Source organism: Genypterus blacodes, unplaced genomic scaffold (genome assembly GCF_046128005.1).
Source record: "Genypterus blacodes isolate CSIRO-AG114 ecotype Tasmania unplaced genomic scaffold, CSIRO-AGI_Gbla_v1 ptg000005l_1, whole genome shotgun sequence".
In the NCBI taxonomy this organism is placed as follows: domain Eukaryota; kingdom Metazoa; phylum Chordata; class Actinopteri; order Ophidiiformes; family Ophidiidae; genus Genypterus; species Genypterus blacodes.
In genome coordinates, this window is record NW_027466819.1 from 667501 (window position 1) to 685008 (window position 17508).

Consider the following 17508-nt stretch of genomic DNA (forward strand, 5'->3'; position numbering starts at 1 on the left):
ACGAGTGCAGAAAGCTGGTTGTTTGTGTCTGCGTCACAACACTCACAGGGTTTACGTGTGTAAACCTAAACGGTTGTCAGGTCCTCATTCTAAACTTCGTCTAAAGCCTGACAACATTTCAGATATATCGAAAAGTATTATACCGTTTGTAGAAATTGGAAAATAAGTGAACATAATTGTCTTTGCCTCTGATTCAACAGTTTCTCTCCATGTTGAGTCACTTGTGTTGTACTAGTTTCAGGTTTAGTTACCTACAATAAGATCTGTTCTATTGTGTGTCAGTGTGTGTGTAGTACTTCCGATGACGCGGTTCTATTGTGTTTTGTAAGAGCTTTTGTTGCAAACCAAATTCCCCCTTATACGGCAGAAACAAAAGCCTGAACTGAAGTGAAGTGAAGAATGCTGTATGACACACAGTCTCATTATAAACATACTGGACATCTGAAGTAAGAACACCAGAGGACCTTGTAGCTTTTTCTCCTTAGGGCCAACAACCGAAGCGACGCAGACAAACAAACTAACCTCCACAGTACATTTCCTTCAGCTATGTATCATGTTTCAGCCTCTGAAGACCTGTTTGGAAGCCTGGTGGCATGTTATTAGCCATATTGTGGCTGTATGGTCAGGCCCTCGTGTTGAGTGACAGCCACACCTCAAATGATTCACCCCGACACGGCCGAAAGGAGAGGGAGATAGAGAGCGAGAGTGGCATGAAATACAGGTCAGTCACCGCGACAGGAGACAAAACAAGACCAGCAAGTCTGCCAAGTATCCTGCAGAGGATGAAAGGACGAGAGGGAAAAGGCAGATAAATGCTGCCTTAGTGGAAAACAATTTCACTTATAGGGCAGGCATGGGGGCTCACGCAGCAGGAAGTGGGAGGTGCTGAGGCTCTGTTAGGCTGTTTGTGAGAGGAGAGAAGAGCCTGGAGATGATCGCAACTTTAAAAATGAAAATAATCCAGTTTCTGTAAATGGTATGCAGCCCATATGCCAAATTAGTTTTGTGATTGTATGGTATTGCAAAGGGGAGAGGTTAAAGTGTTCCCCGGGTGTCGGCGAGTTCAATAAAAGCACTCAGACTGCTTAAGGCTCCGCCGGTGGTCTTCACCCGAGCAGGCAGCGTCGCCATGTTAACAGCCGTGAAACCACAATAATTAGGCTGAAGAGATCATTAAAGCTGACGGGCACAAAGAAATGAGCCATCCGTGCAGCGCTGCCTCCTGCTAACGCCCTGAGTCTGTGTTTGTATTGCATCAACGTGTGTTTAATTTGTGGATAACAGAACCAGACGCCTCAAGTGTTCCCTCCACACACACACACACACACACACACACACACACACACACACACACACACACACACACACACACACACACACACACACACACACACACACACACACACACACACACACACACACACACACACACACACACACACACACACACACACACACACACACACACACACACACACACACACACACACACACACACACACACACACACGACGAGCCGCTTTCACATCAACAGACCTTCACGTACAGTTTACTCATTAACTGCTAAATACTGGCTGACGTCTCCACTCTGGTGTGTTTACAGTGGTCCTCTAATCCTGGAGAAGAGTGACATATTTTGCGTGTGTGTGTGTGTGTGTGTGTGTGTGTGTCCGCCGGGCTCCACTGTAATTAGAAGCATATGACCATTAGACCGTCCAGCCTGAGGGCCTTTACCCCTAATTTGTCATTATATAATGTGTATGGGGATAATGTATAGGTGATGAAAATACTCCGTTGCAGCCATTAAGATCCATCATAGATCATCAATTCTACGTTTAGCGCTCCTCAATGTCTTCCAAGGTTCTTACCTGATGAGATTTCTATGATTTTCCGAAACTGACATTTTTGAGGAAGTCTGCTGTTGACTAAACTTCCAGCTGAGCTAAACATTCATGACACAGCGTCACACTGTGCCAAGTGAACAAAGTCAATCCAGTGTTGGTTCCTGTGTCTGTCACATGCTGAACAAACTCTGGAGCTGTGACAGTGAAACCAGGACGGTTACGGCTCTTAGAACAACATTAACAGCAGTTTCCGTTTTATTTTCTGCACGTGTGAACTTGTAGCTTGAATAAACTCATTTGAAAAGAAGAGAGCACGGATACTAAGTAAGGCTGCTGTCACATATGGTTCACTCGCTGAAGTTAACACAAGAATTCAACCTCTTTGTTTTGGTTCATTAGGTTTTCATGTTGGATTAAATTAAACTATTTTCTTGCAACTTGCTGATGATGATGATGCAGTATTTGTATGAGCATCTGTACACAGAGGCAGGTGGAGGTCACCCTGGGCTCCATGCTCCATCCCTGGGCAGGGTGGGGACATTAATGTGGCATCGCTTGGTTAAGGTTAAGTTAAAGTTGTACGTGTTTGTTGTGCACGTGTTCCTAATATATTCGTCAGCCCAGGGCAACTACTGTGCATTTCCTGTTTCAAATACCCATGATGCATGGCGTCGCTTCATTTGATTAGGTGCAAGGTATCGCTTTGGTAAAACTGTGTTCTCACCTGAAGCAAACTGAACCAGAGTTCACTTGGAAGTCAACCAAGACCACCGATGACTACAGAAGGAAACCAAACCAGGCTGGAGTGAAGGAGCCAACACACAACACAAGCAAACTAGATGTCAAAACGGCCTAAAAGTTATGAACAAGACAGCTTTAAATTTAGTTTTTGACATGACTAACCCCTGATTTAACATTTAAAGCTCCGATAGGTTTAATGGCAACCTTCACTTTCAGGGCTTGGTTGTTTTTATGTGGCCACATTCTGTCTAAACTTAATAAAAGACGACTTAGAGAAGCATAACGATTCTATCAATAAACCAAAGAGTTTAGAATCATAGTTTATACTGATTTTAGACGAGTTGAGCTCATTTAAAACGGTTGAAAGAGTAAGTTAGAAGAGTGTAATGATTATCTGCGGGGTTGAACAGACAGCAGCTCAGGTGCGGAGTCGTGACAGCAGCAGGTGCCTGGTTAGCATAACGTTACACCGAAACACTACGAATGCAAATACAGTTTAAACACATTAATGAGCTTATGTAAAACAAGATAAGCTGACAACTATGCTCACTGGGTTTATGTTTTAAGTATTTAACCGTGAATTGAGTGGAGGGAACGCTACTTTCCGGGTAGTTTCGAGTTTTAAAACGTGTGTGTTCGCGTCAAATTTAACTAGCAGCGTTAGCGACATGTTTCACTGAGCCGCTGGTTCTAAACAGACCGACCCGTCCGGTTCTTCTTACCCGCTGCCGGAGTGACGCTGCTCGGCCCGGTGAGCGGCGGAGGGAGGCGAGGGCCGACTTCTGTTTATGTCCGCGGAGAGTGACGGGAGGGCGAAACGATTTAACAACAGCCACCGGAATCAGGGAGAAGAAGTGGAAGAAGTAGAAGAAGAGGAGGAGGAGGAAGGTGAACAGGTGCTGTGATAGGTACAGACAGGAGCGTGTGGAGGAGGCGGTGCGGGGGAGAGAGCCGCGGGTGAAGCCTCCTCCCTCTAAGCATTGTGGGAATCCAACACATTCCGCCAACGACGAGTCCGCATACCTCCGCCATGGCCGAGCAGTCATTCACTTGTGACCGTAGTGGACAGGTTAGTTAAGGGGGGAGATCATGATGAGCCCCCCCACTGACAAACCAACAAACCTTTGATCTTACCTTGGGTTTCGAAGTGATTGACAAAATGTAAGCTACAGAGCCAAAATTAGGTCGATTGATGATTCTTTTTGATCAGTAACGAGTGCGCATGCCCAGCAAGAGCCACGCCCCCTCCGTTTTGGCAGCCAGTTGTAAAAAAAACAATGAAGAATATGAAAAAAGATGCAGCTTTTCCAGACTTCATCCCAACATTGTTAATAGATGCTTATAGATTATAGAATGTTGTGATCGTTGACCTCAAACCTTAGGACAAACTGTTCTGGCGAAAAATTAACAAAGACGGATAACATTATGAATGGATGCAGAGACCCAGGGAATCCACAATAAAAATACTTTTGCATAATGCATAATTTCTTTTAACTGACTTGAATTTGATGGCTGCAAATTCTATTCATGGTGCATTCAGTGGTGTGGAAAAACTGAGCTGGAGTGAGCAGGAGCTGACGTGAAGCATCTCAAACGGGTAAGAACATGAACAACAAAGATATTTGATCCTCAGAAAGATGAAGAGGAGCAGAGGGAGTGATGATACTGAACATTATTTGGCACGTAATGCACTACACACACTTCATAACCACAGAGATGTGTGTATTTAAAGAACACTTCATGGTACAATACAGGAAGAAGAAAGCACAATTAAGCTGTGGTGTTCATTTGTTAAGAATTGTACTATAACCTGGATTTAAAGCCGTGTTTTAATATCCATGAACCAGTGGTGTGGACTAGACTTGTTTAGGACTCCAAACACAAAGTTTAGATCTTGACTTTGACTTTTTACTTGTGACCGCTTAACTTGTGACTAAATTAGGACTTGGACTTACTTTGTACTATAACTTATTCAAGCTTAGCATTTGATCTGCCTTATTACCTCATGCAGGACAGTTTCCATTTGCTATTATTCACTGCCGTCCAGCAGAGGGCGCAAGCGGGCAACAATATGGCTTAGTTGCAGCATGAACTGTGTGACCGGGTAACAAACAGCCTTCCAGCATCATGAGAATGGAATTGAGCCTTGATCTAAACATTAACAAGTGACTTTCCAAGAATTTTCCTTCCTCTAAAAATAAAGCAATCCCATTATTTATTGTAGTAATAATCAGCCCGGGAGAACGACATAGGAGACACATTATGGTGACAAATAACACAACCACTGCCAGAGCCTGTTCATTAATGCACTTTGCTGCGTTATTTACAGCACTATTTTATTTGATCATGATATGATGGGCTGACACCAAACGCTCCTCTTCCTCCTCCTCCTCCTCCTCCTCGGGCATCACATAGCAAAAAAAACAGTCCAAGTGCTGTTGGTTGATCATGTTTCCAAAAATGCTAATTAGTATGATTTCTCGGATTAGAAAAAAAAAAACATAAGAGACTAACATGTAAAAACATTTTCCACGATGAGAAATGCCTCAAGAATGACAACATATCAGCTATGTACAAAAAACATCAATAATATATTTATATATATATTTTTTATCTTCTATACCCACTAAAATATACCAAAGAAGCAGCTATTGGTCAATCTGAGGAACTCATTCGCCAACACGATTTTGAAAGCAGTTTAAATATCCTTCAGCTGTAAATGTGAAGACTCAGAAAAAATAAAAGGGGAGGGAAAAAAAAGAAGAAGAAAAAACGACACGTAAATAAATTAAAAATTAGAATCCAACGAAAGGGGAGGAGAAAAAAAATCCTGGTTTAATCCTGTGTGCCATTCTGGAATACTGCAGAGTGTGAGGAAGTAAGCCATTTCAACGGCTTCTCCAGTGGATCAGAGTTTGTTCGACGCTGGACCGTCTTTGACCGTCCAAAAGAGTTTCGTCAAAGTCTGTCGTTCATTTTTTCCCACGCGAGTACAAAGATTTCAAACACAGTTCCGTGACAAATGTAGGCCACAGACAAAATAGAAGGACACTTTTTTTTCCAAAACGTAGCAACCCAGGGGCGAACCCTTTGGATGAAGAGGGGGGGGGGATGAAGGGGGGGAGGGACAGTCTGGAGTCAGAGAGGGACAGTGGGTTTAGCAGCCTTCTTGTTTGTCAAGAGTTTGTTTCACAGTTGATTCCATTATCCACCCAGTCTAGCACAAACTTGGCAACTACAATCATGACAAAAGAGACGCAGGAGGTTAATCCTTAAATACAAAAATGTTCTTCCGGTGTCCGTGCTCGGACATACTGTAGTGTGTGTGTGTGGCATCTGATGCGAAATAAAGTCCTGAGATGTGCATTGAGGGGCTTTTGAAGAGTGATAAAAGTGTGTATAAAATGACAAAAACCAAAAAAAGAAACCAAAAATATATTCATATCTATAGTATCATTGTGTGTGTTGAGGTATGTATACAGTATGTTAGGAGGGACTGGACCGCGGCAGGGCCCGTATTCGTCCGTTGGTCTTGCCCCCGTTCATGTGTGTGAACGCGATGTGGTGCTCCTCGTAACTGCCCCTCAGGCCCATGGAGGAGGCCTCGTCCCTGTCCGAACACTGATCCCTCTGGGAATACGACGACGGGTCCAGCGGGATGCTCTCCATGTTCTCCATGTCCAGGTCAAAGTCCTCGCTCTCGGGCGGCTTGTTCTCCTCGCTGTAGAAGAAGGAGACGTCCTGGAAAGAATGGTGCAGGTCCTCGCGGAGCATCTCTATGATCTCCTGGAAGGCGGGACGCATTTTGGGGTTGTACTGCCAGGACATCTGCATCAGGTTGTGTCTGGGAGAAGGAGAAACAGGGAGTGAGATCACCGTTTGTTACGTTAAACCATTGTTATCATGACAAAAAAAGCCTTCTTGTACTCACAGCCTGTCAGCGCAGTTGTCTGGCCGGTCCAAGAAGCCTCCCTCCATGACGAACTTGAGGACCTGCTCGTTGGAGAGGCCCTGGTAAGGCTGCTCGGCCAGCGTGCTGATCTCCCACAGCACGACCCCGAACGACCTGAGGCGCAGACAACAACAACAGCAACGCGGGGAGAATGAGGACAGGCCAATTAAGACAGCTGACAAGGAAATGTGTCTGTACACAGGCAGCACCCGGGTAGACTGAGGGCAGAGCCATGCAGGCAACACTGGTGAGGTAAACAGTCTCTCACACACACACACACGCACACACACAACGTCACTGACCAGCAGTCTGAGTGCGCGGTGAACACTCCGTCCTTCAGAGACTCGGGCGCCATCCACCTGACAGGCAGCAGGCCCTTCCCTCCTTTCCTGTAGTAGTCGGTCTCGTAGATGTCTCTGGTCATGCCAAAGTCTGGAAACCACAGAATGATTCAGAATATAAACACACGATGATACACAGCAGTCTCAATACTAGGATTCATTTGACCTCTATCTCGTGTTTCATGCTGCTATCTCGTTTCAGCGACATCAACCGCTGCGCTTAAAAGGTAAAAAATGACCCCGATGACCGTGAATCCTCCAATTTACCTCCAATTTTCACGGTGAGATCAGTAGCCACCATGCAGTTCCTGGCTGCCAGGTCTCTGTGGACAAACTTCTTGGCGTTCAGGTACGCCATGCCGTCCGCGATCTCAGCCGACATCTGGATCATCTCCTTCAGCGTGGGAGGGGGACGCCCCGGGTTGTTCTGAGAACCAAGAGGAAGACGTGTGACCTTCTAACACAGTAGTCAAGACATCTACTTCTCCCTTGACTTTGATATCTTATCAACAAATTCTGCCTCATGCTTCTGAAACCAAATTCAGTTCGATCTCCATATTAAGTTGTTGGCATATCTAAAAACATTCCGCTCTTTCTTTCTCTTTTCATCTGTTTTGTCAGGCACTTTGGACTGGTGGAGCAGGAGTCCAGTCCAAAACAGACTCTCTAAATGTCACACACACACACGAGCACTTTGAAGGTGACACTCAAACGGAATATCAACTTGTAAATCTCATTTGTGTGAATATCAAAGTATCAAAGCAGGTAATGTAATATGAAATCCAATCTGGCGCGGCGTTGCAGCAGTGTCAGGACGACTGCGGTAATTGTGATCGGACCAGATCACAAAGAGCCACGGGCCTTATCTCATCAGATTACCCTTTTGCTAGATGTGCTGTAATTCAGTCCAGAGCTCGATAACAATCTGGCTTTTAAGATGAGAGCCGACGGAGTGCCACCCTTCCCACAAAAACGTGATCGCCGTCAGTAAAACATACATTAGTGGAATTAATTATTCCGTGTTAATATGATATCTGAGAGTCTTGGCTTTGTGTGTAGTATTTATGTGTTTTTACAGTTTCACACAGGCTTTTAAAAAGGAGCACACGCTTCTGTTTACCTCGGCGTCTGGCCTCAGGGAGCGCAGGTAGCTCTTCAGGTCTCCGTGGGTCATCAGCTCCATCACGACCAGGGTGGGCTGACCTTTAGACACCACACCCAGCAGACGCACCTGGACCATAACAGAGACGGGAGGGGGGAGGGGGAGGGGGGCAAAGAGGGAACTTTCTGGTGTGACTGCTGAGTTATGGAACAGTGTGGACCTTGTCTGGCAGTGGCACGGTGACACAGCTGCCCCCCCCTCCCCCTTCCCACATACACATACACACACACACACGGCTAAATCCAGGACCCGTCTGGTATTTGCACGTGATGGGACGCTGCTAAATTCTACCGTGTCATCAGTATTTACTATTCTGGAGCAGGACTGTGTCTACTTATTGCCTGAGCTTGTTTAAAAGACAATAAAGTGATCGACAATCCTAATCTCTAGATCCAAACCTCCAGGTTCACTTTTCAGCAGCATTTTGTCGTGGTTGTTAGTGTTTGACGATGTATCTCCACTGTGACTTTGTCTCTCAGAGCGGGACGTCTCTCCTTACCACGTGGTGACAGCTGAAAGCCTTCATGACCGAGGCCTCGTTCAGGAACTCGATTCTCTCCCTCAGGCTGGCCGACTCGTTCACCGTCTTCACCGCCACGTGCGTTTCAGACTCTCCCTTGATGATGTCCTTGGCGATGCCTTCGTACACCATGCCGAAGGAGCCCTGGCCCAACTCCCGCAGGATGCTGATCTTGTCCCGGCCCACTTCCCACTCGTCCTCCTCGTACACTGCAGGTAGAAACAGGTCGCGGAGAAAAAGGCGCAGAAGTCTATAATCTCGTCTCTTACATTGTAATGACTGAACAAAGGCAGTCAAGCGTTTTCCCTTAATTACTGTCAAATCTATTAATCGATCAGGTCCTTCCCCTTTCCTGACCACATGTTTTGCTCTGTTGATTTATAATGACACAACCTCAAACTTCATTATTTCCGTGGCTGTTTTCTCTTGGCTCTGGGTCTTGTGTTGTGGCCCGGGTTTCTCTTATTCCCTTTAACCCGATAAAGGGAAAATGTGCGGAACGAGGTTACTCCCAGGTGCTGGGAATAATCCGATTGCTGAAGTCCACTAAAAGCAACTGACAGGTAGCAGCGGTAGCAACACAGAATCCATCACACACACACACATCTGCTGCTGTTAGAACAAACCTGAGCCTGATTATACAGGAAACACTTCTGCAAATATATGTCAAATCTAATTCTTCAGAGTTTTCCCACTTGCGTCTATAAATACTGAGCTTGGAATAAGTTCTGTTCTGAATAAAACCTTAAATTTCAACAAGCAGGTATAAATAAGTCCAGCAATCGTCTCAGAGTAGAGCTGAAACAAAGGTGAGTATAAGTTAACGTTGTGGTTTAATCTGCCTGCTTACCGTCGTTTGCACTGAGGTACTCTGGGTTTGATGAGGCGTAGATGGGACCGCTCGGCCCCTGGGTTTGACTACGGCGGGAAAAAAGGAAGAAACACATAAATAGTTAGGTGCTACAGGTGCAAACACTGTGGCGGCGCTGTTGAATTCTGTGGAAAAATGCATACTTCTTCTTGAACATGACGAAACCTGCCACTGCCACACACAGCAGGAGGATGAAACAGATGACCGGCCCGATCACGACCTTCACCACGTTAATGGGATCTCCTGTTCCAACACATCCAGACAAGACAGCCACAAGTCACAAACTAGACTCAGGTCAAACTCGTTACATCCAACTTTTACGAGACGCGGCTCATTTCAGACAGAGAGACCACACAGGACACACACTTACTCATGTCCTGGACGTAGAAGTAGGTGGGTTCGGTCCACGAGCCGTTCCCAGCCAGAGACGTGGCCCGGATCCGCACAGTGTAGTTCCCGGGGTGCACCACACGCAGCCGGCAGCCGCTGACCGTCCTGTACATGTTCCTGGACACGCAGTGATGCAGCTCCTGGAGAGGAAACAAGGAGATGATCGCACAACCAGGAACAACAACAACAACAACAACATAAACAGCCGCTCCTCATTTCAAGGTTTGATAGAATGTAACTCGCTGACTCATTTTGTTTCCGTGTTTTCTTATGTTTCAAGAGAGCCATCTCTATGGCAACTAACACATGCTGGAAAGCTGAAATAACCTTTCCATTTATGTTATCAGAGCAGATGGACCACTAGGACCACAAGCTCCAACCTGTTCAGTAAAGTGGTCTCGCTTCTGGCCAAAAGGTTCACGTCAACTAATAACTATTTGACGAGGTGCGCAGGCAGTTTAAGGCGTATGAGGTCAAATTGGTTCTCAATTTGTTTGCCGGGACTAAAGCCAGTGAATTAGGACTTTAGTCTTTATGAGGAAGCTGAATGTAAGTGATGAGAATGTTTGTGTTCACATTTCAGCTCAAGTCTCTACATGCAGCGGGGCAATTTAGGCATTCCAGATGTGTGCACAGATGTGTGTGTGTGTGTGTGTGTGTGTGTGTGTGTGTGTGTGTGTGTGTGTGTGTGTGTGTGTGTGTGTGTGTGTGTGTGTGTGTGTGTGTGTGTGTGTGCGTGCGTGTTTCCTCACCTCACTGTCTCCCAGCTTCTTGTAGTTGACCTCATACAGGATGATCATGCCGTTGGGGGCGTTGGGCTCCTGCCATCTGACGTGCACCGTGTACTCTGACACCTCGTAGCTGATGGGCCCGGCGATGTTGTCGGCTTTGTCTGCGGAAGCAAAGTCACGCTGCCGTTACAGAAACAAACCGGGTCCTGTGATGGATCTCGCGGAAAGTTTGAGCGTCTCTTTACCTTCGGGCATGGTGCGGGCGCTGACGTACGCCGCCATGCTGCAGCGGGCCGGGTCGTTGGGGTGGTTGCAGGCGTGGATCTCGATCTGGTAGCTGGTGAAGTGGCGCAGGTTGGAGACGATGGTGTGCTCCTTGGTGTGCACGGTGACCAACGTCTTGGTGCTGTCGAAGGTCTCCTCCTCCTCGTCCTTGGGGCTCTGCGTGCCGCCCAGCTGGCTCGGGGTGGCGGTGGGGACAAGGTGCGTTCGGTTGGCGATGCCCATGACTGAACGCCGCTGCCTTGTGGGCCTGGGGGAGCAGCGGGTAAAGCCATTGGTACAAAGAACATTCCAAACTCGTTCTCTGGATTCTTAATGCGTGTGTGTAAAGACAAACTGACAGCAAAATGACAGCCTTACTTGATCTCAAACACTTCGTTGTGGAGGTAATTCTCAAAGGTCTTGCGGTACTCAGAGTCCTCCTTCTCTTTCTTCAGCTCCTTGTCCGTCTTGGGGCAGGCGCAGCAGCGGGTCCCTGTGCCCTGCTCCTCTGTCTGGTTCCTCTTGGGCTCCTCGTCACTGTCCACTTGAGTGGGCGCTCGTGAGGGCAACTTCATCCCTGGTGAGATGGAGTCAGACATGTCAAAGACGCCCAAATACAGGAAAAAACAGGACGGAGTAAGACTGCGGGAGCTCTCAGCCTGAGGGACGCATCTGTTACCGTCACACCCCCCCCCCCCCGGTGTCTGCACGCTTTTTACTGGTGATAAACCAGCAGCGACAGAACCTCCCCACACACTCCCCATTTGTTGGATGAGTAGGAGTTACGGGAGTTCAAAGGGTAAAAGTTTGTGTGCTAACGCGGCTTGGCAGCGGTGGCGGAGCGCCGGCGTGAGCCTGGTCGTGACACAAACCATCTCCAGCGAGCAAAATGTCTGAACTTTGCCTGAACCCCAGAGTCAGAGTGACAGGAAGAGTGAGTGTGCCGGCGTGTGTGTGCACTGCAGCCCACGTACGGAGTCAACAACCGCTGACGTCACCCGGGTGAACTCCTGCACCCTTGCCGCACTTGCTCGTCTTGATCAGCAGGTAGGAGTGTGACACGGAGTGTGTTTAGGGACGCGAGGGTTCCATTCCTACATTATCGTGTAAGAATTTCATTTCGGGTGTTGTCAGATGCTTGTTTTGAGTCGTTTTCAAACCAGGATCAGTTGGCAAACACGAGGAAACATTACAGCCTGGATGTCTCTGTGTAATGTTACATATTCATCATCAGTCATCAGGTTAAAACTGTTTTTCCTGTGTCCCAAAAAAGGAAATCCCGGGGATGAATTTCCCACCAGTGAAAGCCAAATCGCAAAATCTGTGCCGACTTTAATGTCCCAGGAGCGGCTAGAGCGACTGACAGCTGGCAAGAGCTTTTGAATAAGGAGCGTCTCAAATTAAAACACAGACAGACAGACAGACAGACAGACAGACAGACGCAGGCCTCACCTTTCTGACAGTAATCAAACTTGTAGAGCTCGCTGGCTTCGGCCTGCCGCTGGTAGAACACCAGGTAGTGAGTGATGTTGCCGTTGGGGTCGTTGGGAGGTTTCCATTTGAGGATGATCTGGGAGGACGAGTTGGAGGAGGAGATGGGGTCCAGAGGAACTGACGGCTCTGTGGAGACACAGCGGGTCAACTTGCTTCATCATCCTGCTTACTCTCATGCAAATGTTGACATGTCGTATCAAAATGGTTTATGGAAACTGTAAACCTCTGATTAATTATTCAAGCTGCTTGAGGTGGTTCACTTTTTGTTCGACAGGATGAAATGTGAAGATTGAATTTTTAAACAAGCTCTTATGCATATTAAAACAGGCGGAATGAGGACAAAAATCTACTTTTCTTACTCTCCTCTGTGAGGTAAAGATCACTAACATTAGATTACAGCGCCGGCCTTTTCCAGGAACTGTTGAGCAAAGGATGCAACAAGAAAACTATTTTAAGGCAGAAAAGGAGGCAGCGTTCCGCGGCCGAACATCTCCTGCCTTCTGACATTAACTTAATGTGTTCTCCGTAGTGACGAGGTGAAGCCGCCGGATGGAAACCCAGCCACTGTACAATGTGGCAACAACATCACATTTTGGGAGCGGTTGGAGGAATCATCTTAAATGTTTCTTGGCCTGAGCTACAATAACATCTCCCAAAATATCATCCAGCCGTGTTTACATGGTAACATTTCTTCTTCATGCATGAGAATGGCAGACAGGCAGCCTGAGTGGCGGCGGGGGAGCGGAGGGAACCGCAGTGTGATTACGTCGTCCCTGTCCGCAACACACCGGTCCGGCCGCATTGTCAAACTAAGTTCCACCGGTAGCAGCTTATCTGTAATGACAGCTTTGCCCTTCTGACGAGCCACGCTGGTTCCACACGACGCCGACCAGGAAGCAGAAGCGGCAGCCAGACGAGGTTGACAACAAGCCTCCTCCCCCGCCGGCACGCCGCCCGACTGGATGCGGCGCCTCTGCTGCCAGCCCGATTTCAGCGCACGTGACAGATGTCATGTTTGACGAGCTGTATGACAAATGAAACACGCATTGGGCGGAGGAAAGCCAGTTGGATGAGCCAACATGGCTGCGAAGCACCCAAATCGTATACAAGACACTTTGAGTTTGCTGTTCGTCAGGCTGATGCGTACGCCTTGGACGGAACGGTAATGCCCCAAGCGTTGCGAGCGCCCCGGGGCCAACGAGGCCATCTGTCTCTGTCTCTGTCTCTGTCTTTGCTGTTGTGGTGCCAGGGACAATTTGGCACAACACAACACAGCATCTACAAGCCAATGGCAGTAACACCATGGGAGCCGTGTGCTGAAGAAGACGCTAAAAATAGTTGAATGGAGTTGAATCATTTCTAATATAGCCGAAGGACGAAACAACAGCGGGATTAATTAAAGCGCATAAACAATTACTGCAAGGGAATCTAGTTACAGCCACAGGATTCCTCCTCAGTGTGCACGGCGTGACAGGAGCCTTACTGGTGGCGTTGGTGCGGACGTAGATGATCTCGCTCTTGGCTCCTTTGACTTGGTGCTCTTCCGATGCAGACAGCTGCGTTTTGACCATAATGGCGTATTGTGTCCAGGGCTTGAGTGGCAGGAGGATGTGACCGGGCTCCGCCGTAATTCTGTCCGGCTCGATGGGTCGCTGTGGAGGGTCCACGTCCACAATCACCCAGCTGTTGGAGCCACAGGCGTCCTGCCCGTCAAACTCGGTTACATTCTTAAAAGGCCTATTGTGGGGAAACACAATAAGAGTATATGATGAGAAATGTGTTATTTAATTGTATTCCACCAGGCGGCCCATATCGAGTTTCGGTTTGTTGTTGTCCAGCGTTATATTGTTATATTTATCCGACCAATCAGAGGAGAGGAGGAGGACGAGGAGCCATCTAAAAACAACACAGCAGAGGCAGAAGAGTAACAACATGGAGCTGCTTTCAAGGCGGGACTTTCTCTCTTATTTCCTGATTATTACTGCTAATAATGATAATTACAAAAGCTGCAGCGTTGATTGTTGAGGTCAAAGGTGAACGTCAATGTTTGCTGTGAATCATAGTTCAGGTGAGGAGGAAGATTTCCCCTCTGCTGCAGCAGACGAGTGTCCAGGGAGGCGGGACGGGAAGATTCATGGACACACACACACACACACACACGCGCGCACACACACACTGACTGATCTACTGCAGCTGCATGCACCTAATTCAGGCCAGATGATATTTTAAGCCCCGACACCTGCAGGGAAGGCCAGCAGTGTCAGCCGCACCGTGTTCGCATTAACCTGCATTTTGGGGATTTTGAGGTTATGAATTGAAACACGTGGGATAAAAACACGGGAGAATAAAGAAAAGCTTCAGTCTTTGTATGAAATGTTGTTCCAGGGGTTGAAGGATTGGGACAACGGCCTACAGTTACTTCACTCCGCTCTGTTATCAACAGTTCAGCGTATGTTGACATGATTAATTCTTGGTCTCAGTACAACATGACGTCATCGTAAAACTGTAAACCTTGATTTCATTAGAGCCAGAGCATTCGAATGAGAAGAAACACCCGGTCAGATGAGAGGATATGACTCTAAAATGTACTACAATCATTCCAAGCACGACCACGTTGATCTATTCAGCATTTTCTATGTATGTATCAAGACCAAAGTCAGTTTAAAGTCCTGAAAAGTACTCACGCTTCCTTGTAGAGCACCATGAAGCCCAGCAGGTCTCTGTAGTCTTTAGGCCAGAACGTCTCCCACCTGATCAAGATCTTATCGCTCAGGGTTTTGACCGTGGTAAACTTCAGCACTTTGTTCTCACCTGAGACACACAGGAGAAGACACTCAGACAGGAAGTCATAAACAAGCGGGGGAATGTTGCGGCCGATTACTTCTTATGTTCCTGAAACTAATTTAAAATGAAACGCGTAATGAATCTGCGTCGGTCCTCAGTGAGTAATAGAGTTGACGTATTTATTATTAATTTGCAGCATCTGCCCTTCTTATAAATAGAATGGCCCTGTTTGTGACGTTTCAGACGACAGGGCAACGCTGACGTCACGGCGTCGTCACAGTGAACATGTATGTACTGTTCTCTGCGGCTTGTTCCTAAGCTGTATCAGTAATAGGTCTGCCAGAGGACATCTGCAAACAAAGGAGGGGAGGAAATGACTGCCATAACAATAACTATGACGATGTTTGGGCTGTTTGTTTTTCGCTGCCATGGCAACTCCTGGTACAGCAGCCAGAGGTCCCTTACATGATGCCTGGTCTCCGTTGGTCTTGGAGGCGATCTCGTTCTTGACCTGCCGATCCTTGGTTCCCGTGACCTCCTCCATCTTGTTGATCTCGGACATGCAGAGCTTGGAGTTGTAGTGGAAAAACATGCGTCCCTGGAGGATGCTCAGCTTGTGCTTGGACCAGTCCCACAGCTGCCGCAGGTTCTGGTTGTCCAGCGCATAGAAGGAGTAGTTCCTGGAGACGAGGAGAAGATTGCGCCCACACATTTTTCACAACATATCCCGTGACTGACATATTAAATGTGACATGATGCGTTAGGACATGACATGTGCTTGTGATGTTGCTCAGAAGCTTTCATGAACGCATGAATATTTCAGCAGCGGCAGCCTCCCGTTGAAATCATATGCTGGCCTTTTGCAGCTCTAAAGCTACGCAGCGGCTTGCAACTGCACCAGCTGGAGCCTCGTATGTGATTTGGGAAAGGCCGACTAAAAACAGCGACCACGGAGAGACGTTTGGAAAAGGTCAGTCCTACCGCTTTTAACTTATAATTATAGGAGGAGGTTTTGACATGGCGAGGATTCGACGGGGCTCAGAAGTCAAAAGAGTCTCACCCAATTTCCAGGACCTCTCCGCGGATCACACGGAGTTTGCGGAGAAAGGAGAGCGACACCAGGGCGTAGGAGCGTCTCACTGTCAGGTAGCCAGTGATCTCCTCTAACTGGCCCAGGCTGGCCTCCAGTTCGGCTGCGATGTTGTCTACACAAAGCCAAAGACAAACACTTTAAGTGACTTCTCATGTTACTATACGCTTAGTATTTCAACCACAGATACAAAAGCTCTTCTGCAGCTGCTTGAGGTTTCACCTTCAATTACACCGCTGTCTCCAAAGAAATGTATTGGTTTTATACAGACAGATGGGCTTATTTTGGGTTATTTTCAGCATTTTGGGAAGAAACCCTGCAGACTCACTTCCTCTACGCAGGTTGATGTATATTCTTATTGAAGAAAGCATTTGACATGACAGTTATGGGACATTTAGGAGATCGTTTTTTGAATCAGGAAGAAGAGGAAAACAGAGAGAGATGGAGAAAAGAAGGAAAGTTGTCGATTTATTATTGTTGTTATTTACTTTTTCGGAAGTGAGGCAGAGAGCCAGAGAGTGAGAGAGAGAGAGAGAGAGAGAGAGAGAGAGAGAGAGAGAGAGAGAGAGAGAGAGAGAGAGAAAAATCGTTTGGTGTTCAGGTTTTCAGTCAATGCTCTGGTATAGCATGGTTGCCATTTCTAAAAGAACCTATCAGTGTCAGTCCCCTCATCGTGTACTTGAACCCCTGGATACTCACTTCCTCCACGCAGGTTGATGACCAGGCTCCCGTTGAGAACAGTGCAGCCTCTCAGATCCTGTGCGGCTGTGACCGAGTCCACCGTTTTCAGACCCATGCAGACTTTGGGGCAGAGACCGGCGCAGGGTGTGCAGTTCAGCCTGCGGAGGGAAAGGTAGAGAGAGCACAGGTGTTAGGAACGACCCCCAAGAGAGACGTCTGCATAACACTTCACTGTAACTGAAACAGGTCCCAGTGTGTCCGGGCATGTGACACCCCTGCTAAATTAGACGTGAATGTCAGGCTGAACTTTCCTTTACAATGAAATGACCCCCGGAGAGTCGCGGTTAACAACCCAGCTTACATAACGTCTTCATAACAAGGCCGCCGCTCACAAGCAAATATGAACGCGGCGGCTTTGTGTGCCAGGCGTATTGCCCCGTTTCCTGAAAAGCCGTCTGTACATCCCCCACGCCCGTAACGCTCGTAAGCGCGACCTTTGATAAGGGCAATTCCCTCGTACACACGGCTTCCTGCCTGGCCTCTCGCCTGCACGCCGCAGACTGTCAGGGTTCAGCCGGAGCTGCAGCGCCGCACAGACGCGTGTTTGACGGTTTCAATTTGCCAGGATTAAGGTGAGGATTTG

The 17508-nt window shown here is 47.5% G+C and overlaps 2 protein-coding genes across 4 annotated transcripts in view; both read right to left on the reverse strand.

Moving 5' to 3' along the window:
* Positions 1 to 3501, reverse strand: part of arhgef18a (rho/rac guanine nucleotide exchange factor (GEF) 18a) — an 11634-nt gene extending 8133 nt beyond the window's left edge. For all 3 annotated transcript variants that reach the window (XM_076148249.1, XM_076148248.1, XM_076148246.1), the window contains exon 1: positions 3308 to 3501. The gene's annotated coding sequence lies outside the window, so the exon portion shown is untranslated. The remainder of the gene's footprint in view (positions 1 to 3307) is intronic.
* Positions 3502 to 4777: 1276 nt separating this feature from the next.
* insra (insulin receptor a) overlaps positions 4778 to 17508 on the reverse strand; it is a 36846-nt gene continuing 24115 nt past the window's right edge. Inside the window, exons 4-21 of the mRNA XM_076148245.1 lie at positions 16884 to 17023; positions 16155 to 16299; positions 15560 to 15774; positions 14995 to 15121; positions 13794 to 14047; positions 12269 to 12436; positions 11195 to 11393; positions 10798 to 11084; positions 10574 to 10713; positions 9802 to 9961; positions 9575 to 9674; positions 9411 to 9478; positions 8540 to 8769; positions 7999 to 8109; positions 7146 to 7305; positions 6840 to 6969; positions 6517 to 6651; positions 4778 to 6429 (exon numbers count right to left, since the gene is read on the reverse strand). Coding sequence (XP_076004360.1) covers positions 6072 to 6429; positions 6517 to 6651; positions 6840 to 6969; positions 7146 to 7305; positions 7999 to 8109; positions 8540 to 8769; positions 9411 to 9478; positions 9575 to 9674; positions 9802 to 9961; positions 10574 to 10713; positions 10798 to 11084; positions 11195 to 11393; positions 12269 to 12436; positions 13794 to 14047; positions 14995 to 15121; positions 15560 to 15774; positions 16155 to 16299; positions 16884 to 17023 — 3127 coding nt within the window. The 3' untranslated portion in view covers positions 4778 to 6071. The remainder of the gene's footprint in view (positions 6430 to 6516; positions 6652 to 6839; positions 6970 to 7145; positions 7306 to 7998; positions 8110 to 8539; positions 8770 to 9410; positions 9479 to 9574; positions 9675 to 9801; positions 9962 to 10573; positions 10714 to 10797; positions 11085 to 11194; positions 11394 to 12268; positions 12437 to 13793; positions 14048 to 14994; positions 15122 to 15559; positions 15775 to 16154; positions 16300 to 16883; positions 17024 to 17508) is intronic.